Source organism: Amphiura filiformis, chromosome 9 (assembly GCF_039555335.1).
Source record: "Amphiura filiformis chromosome 9, Afil_fr2py, whole genome shotgun sequence".
Lineage (NCBI taxonomy): Eukaryota > Metazoa > Echinodermata > Ophiuroidea > Amphilepidida > Amphiuridae > Amphiura > Amphiura filiformis.
The window spans coordinates 1,596,964-1,616,062 of NC_092636.1; the positions used below are offsets into that span (position 1 = coordinate 1,596,964).

General features: G+C 36.4%; 1 protein-coding gene across 1 annotated transcript in view; it reads right to left on the reverse strand.

Moving 5' to 3' along the window:
• LOC140160502 (protocadherin Fat 1-like) overlaps window positions 1-19,099 on the reverse strand; it is a 159,348-nt gene that overhangs the window by 57,488 nt on the left and 82,761 nt on the right. Inside the window, 1 exon segment of the mRNA XM_072183735.1 lies at window positions 8,448-8,509. Coding sequence (XP_072039836.1) covers window positions 8,448-8,509 — 62 coding nt within the window.

Consider the following 19,099-nt stretch of genomic DNA (forward strand, 5'->3'; position numbering starts at 1 on the left):
TCAACAAAATGCCCTTCAACATTACCAATGTGTATTTCCCTATACTTTTGTACTGGGAAGATCCAAGCAAAATGCCTGAAACTGGTGTAATATTGCCCAAAAATGTGTATTTCCCTATACTTTTGTACTGGGAAGATCCAAGCAAAATGCCTCAAATCAGGCAAATGGCTGAAAACTTACATCCCTGGGTCAGACTTTTGTATCTGTGGTGACAACTGGTGCTTCTCCAAGATTTTGATTCACCACTGCAACTTTCTGCACATAATTATGATTAGCTTCATTAGTCTTCTTGAGGCACACAAGACATTGACTTTATACTGGCCATTATGTTTTTGCTTTGCTTTGCTATCTCATTGCAGTGATGTCATTCCCTTAGATTCAACTCACCCATATTTCATGTATTTAGATTTGAATAACTGTATGTGACCCAACAAGAGTAAATGAGACATGCTGAAAAATTGAAGTATATAGAGCTAATATATTGAGCAAAATATAGAGCTCATAATTATGTGGTATGTATTTGCTATATTTTAACCACTATGCTGCTCAAAAATACAGGCTTTGCTATCATTTTAGGGATGCATGTGTCTTAGTAATAGTATCATATTTGTTTACATGTACCAGCAAGAACATTCCGACAAATTATGCATTTTGCAAGAAGCGATTGACAATTCTTTTAATATTACATGCGGTATAACAATTTTGTTGATTTTGCACACAATTTCAGACCACTAAATTAGATTGCTGCAACCTTATTTCTTTGTGCGGGTTTCATATTACAGGCAGCCACACATTTGCCATGAACCGACTTAAAAAACAATAAAAACTTAGGTTCTAAAAAAAAAAAAAAAAAATCAAGTTGACGGATGAAATAAAGAAGTTTTTAAAACAAAATCTCAAATTCACATATGTCTTAGCTACAAATCAATACACACAGCTGCATCTTACAAGAGGGTTGAAATTGCGAAGAAAAAATATACCTCATGAAGAAAATATCAGCGGCATCTGCACGCATCCAGTTAAAAGGGAGGCCACCTTAGCTGCTACCTTATACCCATGCCTAGATCTAATAAAAAGCTGTGCATAGTAGTTGAGTTAAATTTGATACTGACTTGCCAATAGTAGGAGAAAGAACAGAACGATTGTGATGGCACTCTTGGATAATTGGAACACTTGGCACACATAAACCCAAGTTGAACATCACCCGTTAGGACTACGCAAAACATAACTCAAGAGCTCTTTTCGACAGAATCGTGCGTCCCTAGCTAGCGTTGGTAGTTTAATAGTAGCCAGCATACTGATGATGAATTTGACAAGCAGAGCAAATAATGTATTTTGAAAATGAGCAGAGCACACATTATTGCATTCGCCCAATCAATGTTTACTCTCTGCGATTTGTCCCGTAAAAATGTCGATACGATTTATGTCAGCTTGAGTGAGCCGAAAAATGGAAAATATAAACCTCTTGTGTGTACAATGACCTAACTCAATCTTTGCATGTATATCAATGCCTTGATGAAGGCGACAATCAAGGCACGGCATTACACCTCTATGAAACATTGCACCATATTAACCTTTACTTCACTATTCAATTAATCACTGACTGCTATACTATTCCAAGAACATGTAAAAAATTTCGTGACTCATGATCCAAAATCACATAACACCTTATCCTACGGATCAAGTCACCACTTAATAAAAGAGGCGTTGCAAAGTTGGAAGTTCAACAACTACAAAGCTAAACACTTCTTGATTTAAATGTATTTTCAGTATTCCAATACCAAAGCTTGCATAAAGATCACTATGTCAATGTAAACAGAGCTCTCCAGGGATACTTAAACATCGCGATCAAAGTCGTTAATTTCACCACTTTGGAGCTGAATGTTTCGCAATGCTTGTGTAAACTAAACATCACCTCGGCTTTATTATGACACCTTTTCGGTGGATCAGTGGCCCGGATTACCAGAGCCTTGTCTTGCTTACTACCTCTATCTAGCCAGCAATGGAGCGGAGGTTCTTGACCCGATATTGGGTTGTCATGGAAGATTCCGTTGGCGTGGTAACACCTGTACCTGCAGGCTGCAGAGGCACCACGGGATACTGCAACAAGCGGAGGAGAGATACGCTTAAGGTTGATGCATGTCACCATACTTATTCCACTTCGGGCAAAAAGTATCGGCTGTTTTGCTTAGTCTCTAAGCGCAGTATCCTCCTAGTGTAACTAGTGTTCTCACGCAAGTTCCTGTGAGAGAGTCTTGCATCGTTGCTCGTTAATTTACTGAGACTGTTTCATTCAAGATGGAAAATTGCACTTTTGTCAACATGTTATTACCTTGAAATGCACTGTCAATAACATAGCAATCAGGATGGTAGTGTGCCTCCTAGCTAGCTACTCTTACGCTACGCGGTGAACGCATCAAAGTCAACCTCGCATCTTTAGTCTGGATTCATATTTTTATCCAACTCGGAGAGACTTGAGATGTTTGTTTGCCTTATATCTTCTACAATTTATCTAAATAGTACTCTACAAATGGCTGACTGAATGGAAAAAATAAACAAAACAAAACAATAAATCTAGTTAAAAGCTTGATTATCAATTTATAAAATTATATTTCACTCAATTGCATCTGTTCAATCACTCCACTCACTCAACTGATCAATTTCAGACCAAACTAAATTCAGTTTTTGAGGAGGTACCAAACAATTGTATAGATTGATTAATTAATCAGTCAATCCAACAATCAATCTATCAAACATTGTACCAAATTACACAAGGAACCCGATCAAAATCATGCCATATTGCAAAATGTACCCACTTGTCCACGACTATGAATTTTATACTTCTTCCAAAGGGGAAAATTGATCAATCTTTAGGAATTTGATATTTAAGGGAAAGGAGCAAAGCTGCAGACTATATCTTCAGGTGTTATACTATAAAGTTTTGCTAGTAGCAAATCTCCATACCATATATTGCATGCTACGTGTTTGTGGCTTTCGCTATTCATTTCAGTTTATCTTCTATTAAAATACCTTTATGTACATGTAGGTGTGGGGGTGACTGTGGGTGGGGTGTGTATGTTTGCAGGCTCACCTAAAAGTACCTCATTGTGATTTTGACAATTGTTCACATTCTTGTGTGCACTGCCTTGTGCAAAAAAAGTATTTCTGTGATCCCTACCGTACTCTCTTAATGTAAAAGAGTGAAAAACCTCAACTCGCCAAAAGAGTAAGAAGAGTGAAAAAGTCACTCCAAAAGAGAGAAAACCATTCCTAAAAGAGAGGAAAGGTATGATATAAGTTACTCTTTCAAGTAAAGAATGGCTTTCACACTTTTAGGAATTGTTTTCGCTCTTTTAATAGTAATTTTCACTCTTTTGGAATGATTTTCACTCTTTTGAACTCTTCTCACTCTTTTGATGAGTGGGTTTTCATTCTTTTACATTAAGAGAGTAGTCTAGACAGAACAGAATGATCCATTTATTTCCCCATCCAAGTGACAGGTTGGCAGACATGGAGGGCCAATATTTCATGGACAGGTAAAAGGGTTACATCTGATGTCAATTCAAAACCCAAAACCAACTGACAACTTGCAGACAAGCACTATGGACCACAAGAGCCTCATCCCAATGGCATAGTCCAATAACCTCAATTACATAATCATAGTGCAAAATTTGACCTTAAGTTGCAAAGTATGAGTTTTTGTACCCAAGTCTTCCACAGGTCATTCAATGAATGTACAAATGTATTGGGATTTAAGAACTGTTCCCCTGATAGATGAGCATGTTGTGGATCATAGCCACCAACTCAACATTAATCATGTTCTTCCATTGTGATGTATTCTGTCTAACAAGACCATCGGCCAGTATTTTTCCCCTAATTGCAGCATATAGAAAATACGAATCGACATACTTTTATCCTAAATGCAGTATAGTTGGGCCTACTTCCTAATTCTGTTGGTGTGTCGCTGACATTGTTATGGATATAAAGCATTCACATGTGATTTTGGATGTGACCCATATTGCTTTGTATATGTGTGGAGGCAGTGAAAAGCTGGGGGAAAGTGCGCGGGCCTAGAGGCTGTTGCCATTGAAAGATGGCAAGTGACAAGGGATCAATCCAGAGTAGTATGGGTTACTGCACCAGGTGAATGATCACTAGGAAGCTAGCTATTCATTCACCTGGCTGCTGCTTGCTTGCTGCCTAAAGTTGAATTTACTTGATAAAATGAGATCAGGTCCCACAAAACCTATAACAACACAGGCATCAGACATGTGTCAAAGTTCTTAGCTCAGCTGAGGTGGGTGCCTTTGGGGATTCAAGCCCCCCAAGTTTACAACAAAAATATGAAAAATCAGCCTATTTTGTACACACATTTGAGCAGGCCCCTCTCTTCCCACCAGATTTTCTCCCAGCTCACTAGGGTTGGAAGGTTTCTGTCCATGCCCTTGTTGAAGATGACATGACTCCTGCTTAAGTCCATATTACCCTTTCATGTTTTTAGAGTGTGTGACTGCATCCCGGGACTGCATGAACATTCAAAGGACTTGAAAAAATGTTTTGGGTCAGAGCTAGGATTAGGTTTTGGATTACAATTCAGGTTTTCATTTTGACAATGGGTTTCATGTACCAAGATTGAAGGGTCATATAAAATGAACTGAACAAAAACTTGTCAATTATTTTCCATTTTTTGACCCATTAGGAAATATTTTAGCACAGAGGGAATCATCTGCAGCATTGATAGATAAACCGCTATCTTGAGAAATTTCTTCCAATCAATGAAGAACTAGATCCTGGTGTTAAACATTTTGTCCTTGTTTCAGGTTGATAAGCAATAACAACATTGAGATAAGTATAACACAATTAACCTTGTAATATCATGCAACACCTGGTCTCAAGGTGTTAATAAACTTGAACTAGTTACAGTGAGAGAAATCTGACCTCACAATTAAGATGGGAGATGGTACTTTCATTGATAACGATTAAGTGGGGCATATTCTAGACTACAGTAATTATCCATCTCAATATGATTCTTCACTAAATAGGTCTAGAAACACTAGGACCTCAAACATGCTCATCTATCAGGACAAAGTTCTTTAACCCCAATACGTTTCTACATTTATAGAATGACCTCGAGTACAAAACCACCTACTTCCCAATTTGAGGTCAAATTTTGTGCTATGCTTGGTGAATTGAAGCTAACAAAATATTTCGGTGGAAACAAGACCATTTTGCTCATATACAGTCATAGTAATGATCTTTTGTGTTACAGATATTTTGAGGAGAAAAACTTTTGGACTATCATTATTTATAATTATTATTTCAAGATCAGTAAGGAATGAAGTCTTGCATAGAACGCTAATTTTTAATCACAATTGACGGAACTATTGACCTATACCTTGGAGATTTGCTTACAAGACAAATTATGCCTAGAAATTCCCTAAACACAACCTGAAAACAGCTGCCTATGAATCACATTGTGTAGATTCAGGGTAAAGAAATTCAGGAGCAATGTTTTAACACAAGGGAGCCACCATGTCACGCCATTCTTTCTTCTCACATCACAAATCGCCAATAACTCCCAGCTGCGCTGGTGTCTGTTCTTTGTGTAAAATGCAATGTCCACATTTCTGTAACATTTGACCACCATTTGTTTGCTCTGTCTATCATGTTTGACAAACATGCGAAAAGATTCACGAAAATGGGAAACACATTTCTAACAAATCGCCATGTTCCTCTTGACTTAAAACCTTACTTTGACTTGGACCTCCCATGACTTACCGATTCTAAATCACTTACACAATTTAGTTCGTGGGAATATTTTCATTTTGGATATTGTTCATATGACAAAGGAAACACTTGGGCTTACAAAGGAGATATTGGTCGTTGATATACCCCTTAGAGTAAATTTGTGATTTTTATAGTCCGAATTAAGCAAAGGTATTTCCTAAACCTAAGGCAAAAAACACCAAAAAAACAGTTTTCACCAAACCAGGTTTAACCTAAGAAAGTATTAGATCTTTCCTATGTATAGTGCTCATGTATTATTTTGAAATATTTACATATCATAACCAATTATACCAGATTATATTGCCTAATGTATGGAATCAAAATTTCAACAAATCAATTTTTGATCTCCTACAATTTTAACTCAATTTATACAAGCACAAATTCTCCAAAAAAACATTGAAAAGTGTTACTGAAACAGGCAGAACAAGTGTATTCCTAGGCAGAGTGTGAATGAAATCAGCTTATAGTAATATAACCAGGAATTGCCGATGGTAAAATATGGCTTTAGAAATAGGTGTGGGTCTAGATTACTAAGATTACGATTTGCTGAGTAGTAAGTTACTTATTTGTAGCACTAGGTCCAGCCGGGCATTGGATTAGAGTGCACCTTTTGGGGGCACAGTTGAAAACATTAACCATTTATTTTTTCTTCCCAAAAAGGCAAGTATTTTTCCTATCCATTTCACCTTGTTGATGTTATTACTACTTTTACAATCTGAAAGTGTAACAGCATTTTCACATTCCAGAAAAAAAATTTGTATTTTATAAATATGTGATGGCCAGCTCTTTTACAATAAGCAAAATTGTGATAATTCTGATAAAAATCAAAATTATATGTGCAAAAACAAATGTGACAAAATGGTGTGGAAAATGTAGTGTAGGTGTTGATTTCTGCATGGGATCAATTTCCTTCTCTGATTCAGCTTTTTTACTAGATTTTGTAACATACTAGATCGGCAACCAAATACACCAATTAAAGTCCAATTGCATTGATGTTCAAACTTTATGTTCACTAGCATAAGTTCTTAGAGATTTTCTTTTGAAAAATACCACATTGCGACAATGTTACCAGTAAAACACACAGACAAGTGATTATACATTACTCTAGCTCCCACAGGTAATACACATTTAAAAACTGCTCACTTTATAATGATGATTATCTACAGAAAGATAAAAATGCAATTTGCGCAACCTATCAGAGTGATGTCAATCCAAGAAGAGCAAATTGTACAATCTCTGATATCTACTCGTATGTCCTTCACGATGTCAATGACTCTCAAAATTTGAATATTGTTATTGATATTTTTTGAAATGCTTGCCACTATGCTGGCCCAATGAATCTCAAAATCTACACACAGAAGGAACAACACCAGAGAAGATGTCTTACGCTTCCCACAATGCATTTCTTGTTTCAATTAAATGTACTGATTTGCTACCTTCTGCAGCATGGGCCGATAGTGGCAAAAATACCTCAATGAACAGAGCACATCCAGATCTTGCAAAATATGTTTATTTCTTGACTATCGATCCATGAAAACAAAGGGGACCTTTACAAAGTAACAGGCATGTCAGTCTGGGATAACACTACTCGATGTAATATACCTCCCTTGTTGTTTTACATGGTACAATCAATTTTCCAATAAGGATAAAGATTAGCATCATCTTCATTTGTCAATTTTACAGAAAAAATAGTAAGCATCTCAACTTGACAGTGAATGAGTTAGGTATCACTAGTTTTCTCTTGAGTACAAAAAGTATTTTTCAGTGCGTAATTTTACAATTCAGGGTATAACTTGCTTTAGGTGATTTAACTTTACTGCTTCAAAAAGAAAGAAATGTAATTATGACATATGACTGTCATAATATGACTAAAGCTAGCATCATTCCTCAGATCAAGCCAACCAGGCCAAACAGATTATCCACCCACGAGTTCCACCTGCCTTATACTCCGCAACATGCCACAAAACATCCCTACCTGTGACACACACCTTTATCCGTGGGATAAACTTATTTTCTTTCTTTCAATGTAAATGAACCTAATCGGCAAAAAAGATGAGGAGTAAACTTGCAACTGGAGTGTGACTCATAGCAACCGTATCATAAATAGGTTACTAAGTGCACACAATGAGCTTATCTGTCGATTCATTATCTCCTTAATATGGGTGAAGATGCAAGGCAGTGTGAGTATCACATGCGTAGCACACAGAAAGTTTTAAAGCAACTTGATTCGTTAAATTCTTGTCGAAATACTAATACCTCAAGAGCTGCCGAACCAACATGATTAAGTATAATTTCCTTTATGAATACTAATTTATAAATTTCAAATAAAAAAAAAAAAAAAACATGAAAATTTTGACTTTTTTTATCACTTTTAGAAATCATCAGTGTCGTCTGCTCTACAAATTGTGCATGCCTAAGGACTACGATGACTCAGATGCCCTTCATCTTCACATAGGGTTTTCCAGTTGAAATCCATACACCCTGTACGGAAGGCATGACTTTAATCTTCCACACAGGGAGTAAGAATTTCAAAATGAGTTACCTGAATGGGTGACTCCATTTGAAATCTACACCCCCTGTGTGAGAGATTAAGGTCATGTCTTCCATAAAGGTATGTGGATTTCAACTGGAATAGCTTCGATAATTCAGCTTAAACTTACCTGTAAAGTATGTTCCTCTTGTTCTTCTCTATCCAGTGATTTGGCTGTCGTTGTTATCACACCTAATATGGAGAAAGGAAAGAAGCAGAAATAGAGCAAATTAAGTTATCAAATTTACAAATTGGGTTGTTAGGCTAAATCAATCAGGTCAGGTGGGTATATTATAAAAGGGGCAATCTTCAAAAACATGCCTTGGCAGTTTTTATTTCATATTTTTTTCAACAATCTACTCTACACCTCTACATTTATTGCAATCTCAACGTTTTGATGACGCTTAAGGAGGAATAATTAATCAAATTGGTACTGTGAATCAGTATATACTCTTTGAAATAAGATTTGCTCCTTTTACTCCACAGACGGTACACAAAGGTTGCACTTTTTAACCCACCAACGATTCAGAATTTTGCAGTTCGTCTTTCAGTGTAAGCCAATTTACACCTATTTATTTAATGCAAACAAGACCATCTGTCACAGAGATGCTTGGAAGACTGACAACGTACCGTCCATTCATGTGACTTACTACAGAAAGATTTGCCCAAAAGCGTAAATTTGGGCAACTTAAATAATGTTGTTAAAGAGATTGGTTTGCCAGTGCCTCCATCATCTGCCCTGGGTGTCAGGTGAAAGACGACCGACCAACGACCGACCATGGATCTGTTAATACTTGCTATGTACCTACAGGCATTGCTATGCGAATGTCAGCTAACCATGATGAGTTTAATATTAACCAAGGATGATGTCATTACCCACTAAACCAATGTGAGGCATGTTTGTACTCATTAAAAGACATTTTCAAATTGCTAGATACCAAATATGGAATGAAACAGCATGTTCTTTAATTTTTATAATAATTTTGTAATTGAGCTTGGACATTAGCACAGATGGAGTTAAAACATGCGTTATTGAAGTGATAGGTAGGTCATGACTCCTAGCCTATGTGTTGACAAGGGGGACGATGCAACGATTATTGATCATCACCTTTATGGAATGTGTGTACCGCTGGGGAAGGGGCATTTATAGTAGCATCCTAGATCTTATCATTAAATGCTTTGCGCAGAGCATCACGACAGCAGACGATGGTGTTTCATGATAGTCTGCCTATAATCTTTATTTCAATCTCTATGGTGTTCTATTGGTAGTCTTCCTACGAACATGCGTGAACAAATGTCATGCTAGCAGTTATTATTAACTATGATAATTGAAATATGTTGGATATAGAGTTAGACAAAAGTCATTAGGATCTTTGATGAATTATGTTATTAAATAATGTCAAATTTTCCAAAATGCAACCATGGTATTCAATTATGCATAAAAAACTTTTATTAAATTACAGCAAGAACTATACCGGAACCATAATCCTGCAAGTTATACCTTTGTTTTCTAATAAACAGAAGTGTTAAATCCTAACACATCCCTCTTGGAGTAAATTAATCCAACACTAGTGCTTATTATTATGATAACATACAGAGATTCATTTTCTTGGTACTTCCATTTATAACTTTTAAAGTTTGCTTGCCCTGATTTACACAAAATTTGCCCGGGGTTTCTCATAAATAGCAATGTAATTGCACATTCCAAGAAGTATGTGACCAATTGCTTTAAGCTACAATAGTGCCTTTAAACATCCATCTAGCAATGCTCTTGCTTGTTATAAATATTTAAAAGCATACCGCTAAGTTGGAAGAATTTAATCAAGCAAATTCTTAATCTGACATCGTCATCAAGATTATGCCATGTAACATGGAATATGTAACAATATCATATCAGACCAATATAACTACCAAGCTGTGGTTTGGATGTATCAAATAACTGTTTAGTTGCCACCGAGGCGGTACAATTGGGTAATCACCAAATCGGACATCTATCCTCCGTTGCTGATTGTAGCATCCTCGAGCGTGGCCTCCGCTACGCATACCAAACCCACACTCTTACCATGGGTCTCTCAGTAGGTGAACTGATTTCAATCACGAGCTAAGCGAGAGTGCATGAGTCAAAAAAAGTTTCCAGCGTTGTTACAAACAAAACCAGCCATACTTTCATTCTTGTCTATATCCTGAGCTTAAAAACTTAAACGCGGTTTACATGTCATCATCAGTGAAAACCTGTCAATTAAAGTATGATTTAATTCTATTTGTACTTCATCACATGTATCATTTGTATATAAACCAAGTTCATATCTAAAAGCACATCTGGGGCAAGTGGCAAATAAATCTTAATGACAAATTTTCAACCAATTTTTTGCTAATAGCACATTCCTTAACGAGGATAGATGTTCTCTGTGAAAAACAACTTCAGGTCCCATTCCCTCAATAAAGATCAGCAAGACAAGGTAACACATGTATACTATATGATGGTGAATTTCACATATTTATCCGAAATAAAATCACCATAAAGCCCAAATGGGTACTAACATTGAGAATAGAATATTCGCTTTGCATCTTCACAAATTATGAAGCAAAGCACACATCCCTCAATCACCCATAGGCTCTTGTACAGGAATTTTCAACATAGAAAGCCTATGGGTGATTCTTAGTCTCACTGGCTGGATCCCAATTCCCCTTCAATATGTTCATCATAATATATAATATTAGGTACATATCTTATAAGATGGAACTAAATGACACTGTGAACCACTACTATTCTCATTGCAATGTGGATCCCTACATCACTCGGTTCCTGTTTTTGATGTATAAAAACCACTACTATTCTCATTGCAAGGTGGTTCCCTATCAGCCTCGGTTCCTGTTTTTGATGTATAATGTTCTTACGGGCGATAGAAGAGGAAATCGGTTCCTGTCTGATAGACTAGCGTGATTGGGAGCATCAACGCATCATGCTATCATTAATTTATCTATCAGGAATACAGTTTGCATAATTTTTGCCTTTAGGACTCCAGCTTGTGCTGAATAACCAAGTTGGCATGAAAGTCAACCCAATGTGGCTTTCCCAACAATCTTGACTTGTGCTTTTAACTGACAAATATAGCGTTTACAAAATGGCTGTCTATTCCACTAAAACTGATGTTTTAATTTATCAATTAATCAACACATTTACCATGTTTATACCAATCCACAGAGTGTTACATCATAAACATGAATTCAACTTCTAGAGGAGGTAGGTAGGTACTCACTGTGTTACCAAAATATTTGTGAAATATGCAGTGATTTTACATCATACACTATAAAATAATAGTGGAATACTGTATAAGTGATAATTTTCACAAAGGTTTTATTTGCAAGAATTTTGTGAATAGAGGTTATAGGTCACAAATTTAAACACAAATAGATCCACTTTTGTCCTGTGATAACATTTTAAGAAATTACCAACATGCACAAAGGTCTTAGAAATCGTGACAAAAATTTGTATGCACAAATCAGCAGGAAATTGAAGAAGTCAAGTTGAAGACTGGGAGGCACTATTCATAACATTGAATTCAATTCAGAAATGCTCCCCATTTTCAATGCAATATTTTGTTTTTAACAGACAACATGATATAGAACATGATCTGTAATTCCTGTTACCTCAACAGGTTTACTATTCAGCCTACCCACATTGGCACATTAGTAACATTACATACAAAATCTAATACAACACCAGAATCAATAAATACATTTATTGGTTACGGAGTAATGTCAATGCTGTCTGACATCTACCATATATCCTATCCTCCCAGCATATTCAAAGCTCAACCTTTTCGTGCCGTGCAATATTATCGCAAGCGAAATCCGATCACACACCGGGTCCTGACGATCTTGTTTTTTTTTTTTTTTTTCGCCAGCAGCATACACCCTGTTGTGCTGATGTGTTGTACCAGCCCCTTAATGAAGTCTAATTGTTTCGGAGCAATGTTAATTTTTGAGCTGGACTGATTGAAACAATTGTTTCTACACAGTCAAATTGATGGCTGTTATATCCCATCATGTTGTTTCCTGTATCAGTTGCAAGATAACACAATTTAATATTTCTATTAAATATCAATTCAGCTTAATATAAATATAGTGAATTCTCTGACTCTGTCTAGAGTTTAATCTGTGTGTGCTATGGTATGACAAAGTAAAATGTTGATAAATAAAATTGTAACAAATATATTGAATTTTAGCCAAATGAGCAAACACCCTGTCTATATAATACCACAGATCACGGAGAGATACTGTTGCAGATTCAAAAGTTTCTGACCCTATTCTTTCTAGTCTGTGGTCTTAGGCTGCTGGAGGAAGCAGGAAGTGAAGGGGCAGAGATCTTGGGGCAGGACTGCGTGCATGTGTAGCCCTACTAGTATAGGGCCTTTTGACTGTGGTGATCCAAAACCATGCATGCATAAAACCTGGCTATGTCCAGAGAGCTGCTGCCAGTGACTGCTAATTCCCCAGAATTTTATCTCGGGGACAGCGGTTAGTGGGTTGTGAGCTGTCACTGGGTTTTTAGCAGTTCTCAGTATATAGCATGGTGTATAATGTGTAATATAAAAAAAAGGCCCTGTGGTAGGGCTATGCATGTGGTCCTGAACAAAGTGTGGCAACTCAAAGAAAAAACATTCTTTTGAAATATTCTTATCAATCAACAATGTGATATTATACTGTTCATTCCTGGCAACAAGAGTTTTCAATCATCTTAAAGGTTTTCTCAATATGTTAAGCACCCCCTTAATAAAAAGAACACCCTGGTCTCAGGTACAGTCTCAGTCATAACTGCTTATCATGCTTTTGCACATTTGCCAATTGAGGGCATCTTGCTCCAGACTCATCACTGCTCCAGATGAGGAACTAAAGCCACTTCTTCTTTTAAAGCGGCAGAGTAAGTTCACATAATTGCCCGTATAAAATGGAGCATTATTTTTGACCAACACTGCAAGTTTGCTTAGTATTTTATTAATTCCAGTTCCAGACAAGAAACCTACAGCTGTATAATAAATCTAAAAACTAATCATTTATTTGTCTCATTTTCAATGACTAGTACATTTTCCAGGATCATGTTTAATGCCTTGACCTCTGGCTGTTTCCTTAATGAAGTCCAACAGACACTCAATTCAACTTGACCGTTGCAAGTCCGAAACAAGAATCCTCCGGCATGAATTATCACCATCAAACAGTCTACTAATACTCTCTTAATCCTGTTAAGTCTCGTTTACTGCTCCAACACCGATTTGTTTACTAAACAATTCAAGAAGAGTATCTTTATATCATGAGGAAGAACTTAATCAGGGTGTTTTGGTTTGTTTACGAGGGAGGAGATTTCCGTCTTGTCTGTCGGTGGCGCTGTGTTCACCTGGAATTAGAGGATAGTTTTACGACAAAAGTTCAAGGCTGTAAAATGAGACAGGTGAGATGGTTGCTCTGTTAATTTGATTTAATTACACATGACTTTAATTACGATTGTTCAAATGCATCATTGATGATGGAAATGCAGATTAAAGCCTGGGTAAGATAAGCTGTGGGTTCAATGCCATCCCAAAGAAGTGTACAGAGCAGCTTACAAAGACCTACAAATTGTGCATATTCAATTATTCATGTATTTCTTCAACATGCTAATTTCATTTTCAAAATGAAAAACAAGTTCTTGTAAATGTCACTTAATTCAAATGCCAGAAAACTAGCCTACAAAAAACAGATTCATGAGATTGTTCTTGTAAATGAGGTTTATGTCATTTTCAGGACATAAAAATGGGTAGGAATGGCAGAAAACCTTTGAAATGAAAAATTACCACAATTATCACAAAAATGGCTACATTTGGTCATTTCTTTCTTTCTCTACCTCCAGAAATTAAACACCTCTTCATAATTTGCTTGCTTTGTTGTAGATCTTCCACAAGAATCTATCAAAAAATGCCTTATTTTTGGTATGAAATGTACGAGGGAAAAAAGTCCTCCAATCTGTACACCAAATGTTTTCAAAGGGCAAATACTTTTGATAGATGCTGAGATGTCAATTAAGACATTGGTAAGAATGTTTCATGGAGATAAGGTCGGAGTTCAATATTGCGTACAAGCAAGTTCACTGCAGCACAGGAGCATTGGTGTACCACCAACAGAGCAAACACAGTACAATATTGCCTAATGATTTACTTTTAATAAAAATGTTTCTTATTTAATACATGTAACATTACTAAGTTTCTCATTTGGCATATTTTGCCAATTTAATTGCCAAGACAGTTTTTGTGGAAAAATGCAATGGTCCTATTTCTCATGGGGCTCAATCATCTTCCAGCTGGGAAGAAGCCTAGGCCATTTTATTCTCAATTATATAGGCCATACATATTCCAAATCCTAATAATTACGAAAGTATGAATTTAATTTCTTTTAAATAAAAGAATACACCGATATGCACATTTTACATTATTGCTGCAGTCACAAGATATATTTTCGTCCATCTGTGTGTTTGTGCGGGGGGAAACTTGCTGTTTATTTTCAATTTATATGGAAATTCATGGTAAATATTACAATCATCAAACAACAATTCTCTATGGTCTTCTCAAAATCTGACATTTGCTACATTGATGAAGGAGAAAGTAACCGAATGTGATATATTTCTGGGACAAACTACTGTAATAACTGAGTGCTTTTGAAAACACGAAATTGTACCAAAGTCTTTACCAACTGAGCTAAATGGGGTTGAGACACAAATTTGCAGGACTACTTGTTCATATATAACTATGTGCATCGATGATTTGGTCAAAACCCTTTACACTTTTGTGGATGGGGCTCTTCATGTTTGCATGTTTCAAAGGCGCTTGATAGTAAGCACATACGCTAACTAGAGAGTTTTTACGGTATAATGAAGGGTTTTCATGTTCAATGTTATAGGAAGAGGAAACATGGACTTCAAGAGATATATGGACAAACTATACTGAAGTGGTTTCATGTTCTGTGTTTTAAAAGATAGTAATATTCAATGTATTGTGATATATTCCTGGGCCACACTATATTGAAGGATTTTCATGTTCAATGTTAGGAAGAGGAGAGATGGACTTCAAGTGGTATATATATATGGGACAAACTACACTCAAGGGGTATCATGTTCTGTGTTTTAAAATAGAGATATATTATTATGTTACATGTATTTGTGATATATTTCTGGGGGCACACTATACTGAAGGAGTTTCATGTTCAATGTTAGGAAGAGGAGACTGGATGACTAGCACATACATTTGTTTGTAGCATAGTAAAACTGGTTGGTATAAATACCCTTGACCTCAAAGGCACACTTGATGAGTTGGCTGGTTGGCAATGCATTTACCCACTTTTAGCAGCTACAAAGCCAGGAAGAAAATAAAATAAATTATGATGAGAAGAAACTGTATACGTTTTCTATATTTTCGGGACACAATAGGAGACTTTTGTGTGTTAAAATTGACGGTGAAATCCTCTCTTATATTTGCTTGTAACATGTACATGTAAATTCACAAAATCAGGCACCAGTGACACACTATGCGAACTGGCAAAGCAGACTTGGTGAAGATGCTGTGCGAAGCCTGCGCCCAACTACGTGAATGCTATACGCTATTCTATAAGAGCATTTTTTTGTCAAAGAATGCTGGCAGCAACAAATTGTGAAGAAAAATGAGTCAAGAGTTATGTAAATAAGAATGATATTTGCAGAAATCCAAAGTCATGGTAGAGAAATCAAATAATATTATTTGCATTACATATCTTACACAAATATGACTATGAATTTGCAATAAAGCCGCCAACATTAGTCAAAATTATTCACCTTCTTACAAAGAAATTGGCAGCTCTTGTCAGAACTTCCGCGTCACTATAAAATTATTACACACACCAAAAAACAGCAAACTGATAGGCAATTCATATCTTTTCTGTTCAAATCTATAATTTCACGATGATCTTTCTTGTCAACTTCATGTATGGAAACCAATATTAAGCATCTAAATATCCAAGATTATGCAGTAGCATTTCTCTTTAATTTCATCATGAAATTGTGTTATTTTAAGAACCTGTCCTCCTCAGCAAGACTAGGCTCCTAATTTCGAAGTACTTGATCCTTAATATCCCATTAAAATGTACTTAAATCCAACACTGAACTTAAATCTAATCCCATTTCATAAATCTCATCTCATTATATTGTTTGTTAGTACACACTATTAATGTTGTGGTTTCAGACGAGAGAAAACAACAATATTTTCTTAGCCTCACTGCTTCATATGATGAGGGCTCTTTCTGGATATTCCTGATCACATTATACCACATATGCTCTTTTTTCTAGGGTCTATGATTACACACAAAAAGATAGTGAGGAAATATGCTTTGGAAGGGCTTTGCTCTCTTCATATCTGGACCCAAGCCCATATGCAAGGGGGTGCGGCCACACTCCCCCAAATTTGCAGAAGTATACAAAAAGTCCCAAAGTCATAATTTGCGATCGTAGCGACAGTTTTTTATGTTTTTTTGGTCAAAAAAAATTCCACTTTTCACAAAATTGCCCCCCCCCCTCCCCCCGGAAAAAAGTCCACTTTTTCCAAATTAGCACCGCCCTAAAAAAATCCTGTGTACGGGCCTGTCTGGACCCCCTCAATCAAATAGCTGACTATGCTTTACATGTCTTCTTCAAGCACATAGTCTCTCTCTAAATCACCTACATGTCACTAGGATCCACAACATGCTCATCTATCAGGGCACATTTCTTTAACCCCAATACATTTGTACATTCATTGAATGACCTTTGAAAATGTGGGTAAAAACTCATACTCTGCAACTTGAGGTCAAATTTTGCACTATGATTGTTTAATTGAGGTTATTGGACTATGCCACTGGGATGAGGCCATTGTGGTCCATAGTGTGTGTGTTGTCTTTCAGTTTCCCTTCACTGCCAATGAACCCTATATTCTATGATCCTCTCTGTGCCAATACCAATTAGCCAAGTTCATATACCAGGTTAGGGGCCAATGCCAACAGAGTTTACAGTATGTCAAGTTCTTCCAGATCATGCACCAGCCATTCTGTCTGTCTACAATACATTAGGCTATGTGTGTTCAATATCAATTTACTTCATGCAAGAACATAGTAATGTACCTCATGATTGCTAGGAACATAGTACTGACACACATGCAACTTCATTTGTTTGTTACAAGAATGTATCAGCTTGTTCCATTCCAATTCAGACTAAAAAAATTGACTCATCCCATTTCCCCTCTGCAGTCTACATGTATAGTATTAATTATGTGCTGCCTAAAATGTGTCCACATGACTTTTGTAACTTTACCCACCTCAATATTTTCTCATACATGTAACAACCCAGGATCAACATCTTGGATTGACTTTCAAGAGTCAAACCAGTCCGAACCCCCTTTTCAATGTTTTTTAAATTTAAATTGCGATTAAAATCACATTAAAATGTGATGCAGTTCAGCCATTATGGCAACATTTTCATCGTTTGGCTGGTACCAGTCCCTTTAAAGTCCTTTAAACAATCTGGTACCAGTCCCTTTAAACAATCTGGTACCAGTCCCTTTAAACAATCTGGTACCAGTCCCTTTAAACAATCTGGTACCAGTCCATTTAAACAATCTGGTACCAGTCCCTTTAAGTCCTTTAAACAATCTGGTACCAGTCCATTTAAACAATCTGGTACCAGTCCCTTTAAACAATCTGGTACCAGTCCATTTAAACAATCTGGTACCAGTCCATTTAAACAATCTGGTACCAGTCCATTTAAACAATCTGGTACCAGTCCATTTAAACAATCTGGTACCAGTCCCTTTAAACAATCTGGTACCAGTCCCTTTAAACAATCTGGTACCAGTCCCTTTAAACAATCTGGTACCAGTCCCTTTAAACAATCTCTGTATATGTCCCTTAATATTGTCATTAAACTTCTTCATCAAAGTAATTATAACATCAAATGTCAAAGGTTAATTTTGAGTAATAGTAAACAGATTAATCCAGTATGGAACTCTAACCCTATAAGTACATCATACTTGAAACCCCACAGCCATGGTGCCTGGCATTCCAACCTCAGAGCATGTCTGCAATATGATAATAATTATTATTTGGGCTAAAATTATTCACACAGAATGTACTCAAGATATGGTAGAAACTTTTTGTCTGATGATTGGTTTGCAAATGGCAAACAGATGCTTATTATCCATCCAATTTATATCAACTTTGTATGTAGTGTTTTCTTTAAATACATTCGTTTCTTCATTTGATACGTATTTAATAGGTTTGACTGTTCTTACCGGCCCTTCTGGCTACCGAAAAGGGTTAGGAGGTTAGACTCAATAATTTTGTTTTAAAAAAAACCACAACCAAACTTTGATTGGCTTCAAGATCTATGAATTGATAACGTCATACAATCTTTCGTCAGATGTTACAACATGTTATGTGAAATTGGGATCAAATTCAATTAACACTATATAGCTTCCTCCCATCATCAAATTGCTCCCAGATTGGTTTTTCTCATTAGATTAATTACTTATCACACTAGGTATACATTGAAATTCTCTGAAACTCTGTTGATTCCTGTCACATTCTTACTCATTCATTCCTCTCATCTCTACAGTGGCCAATTACTGATGTCCAACTGACCTTGTCCTCATTCATGTCCTCATCCCTAACTGTGCAGGCTTCAGACAGACTGCACTTCATGTGGCTCATATGTCATGTGGCTACCCAATGTGGTTGACCACAGCCCCATGTCAA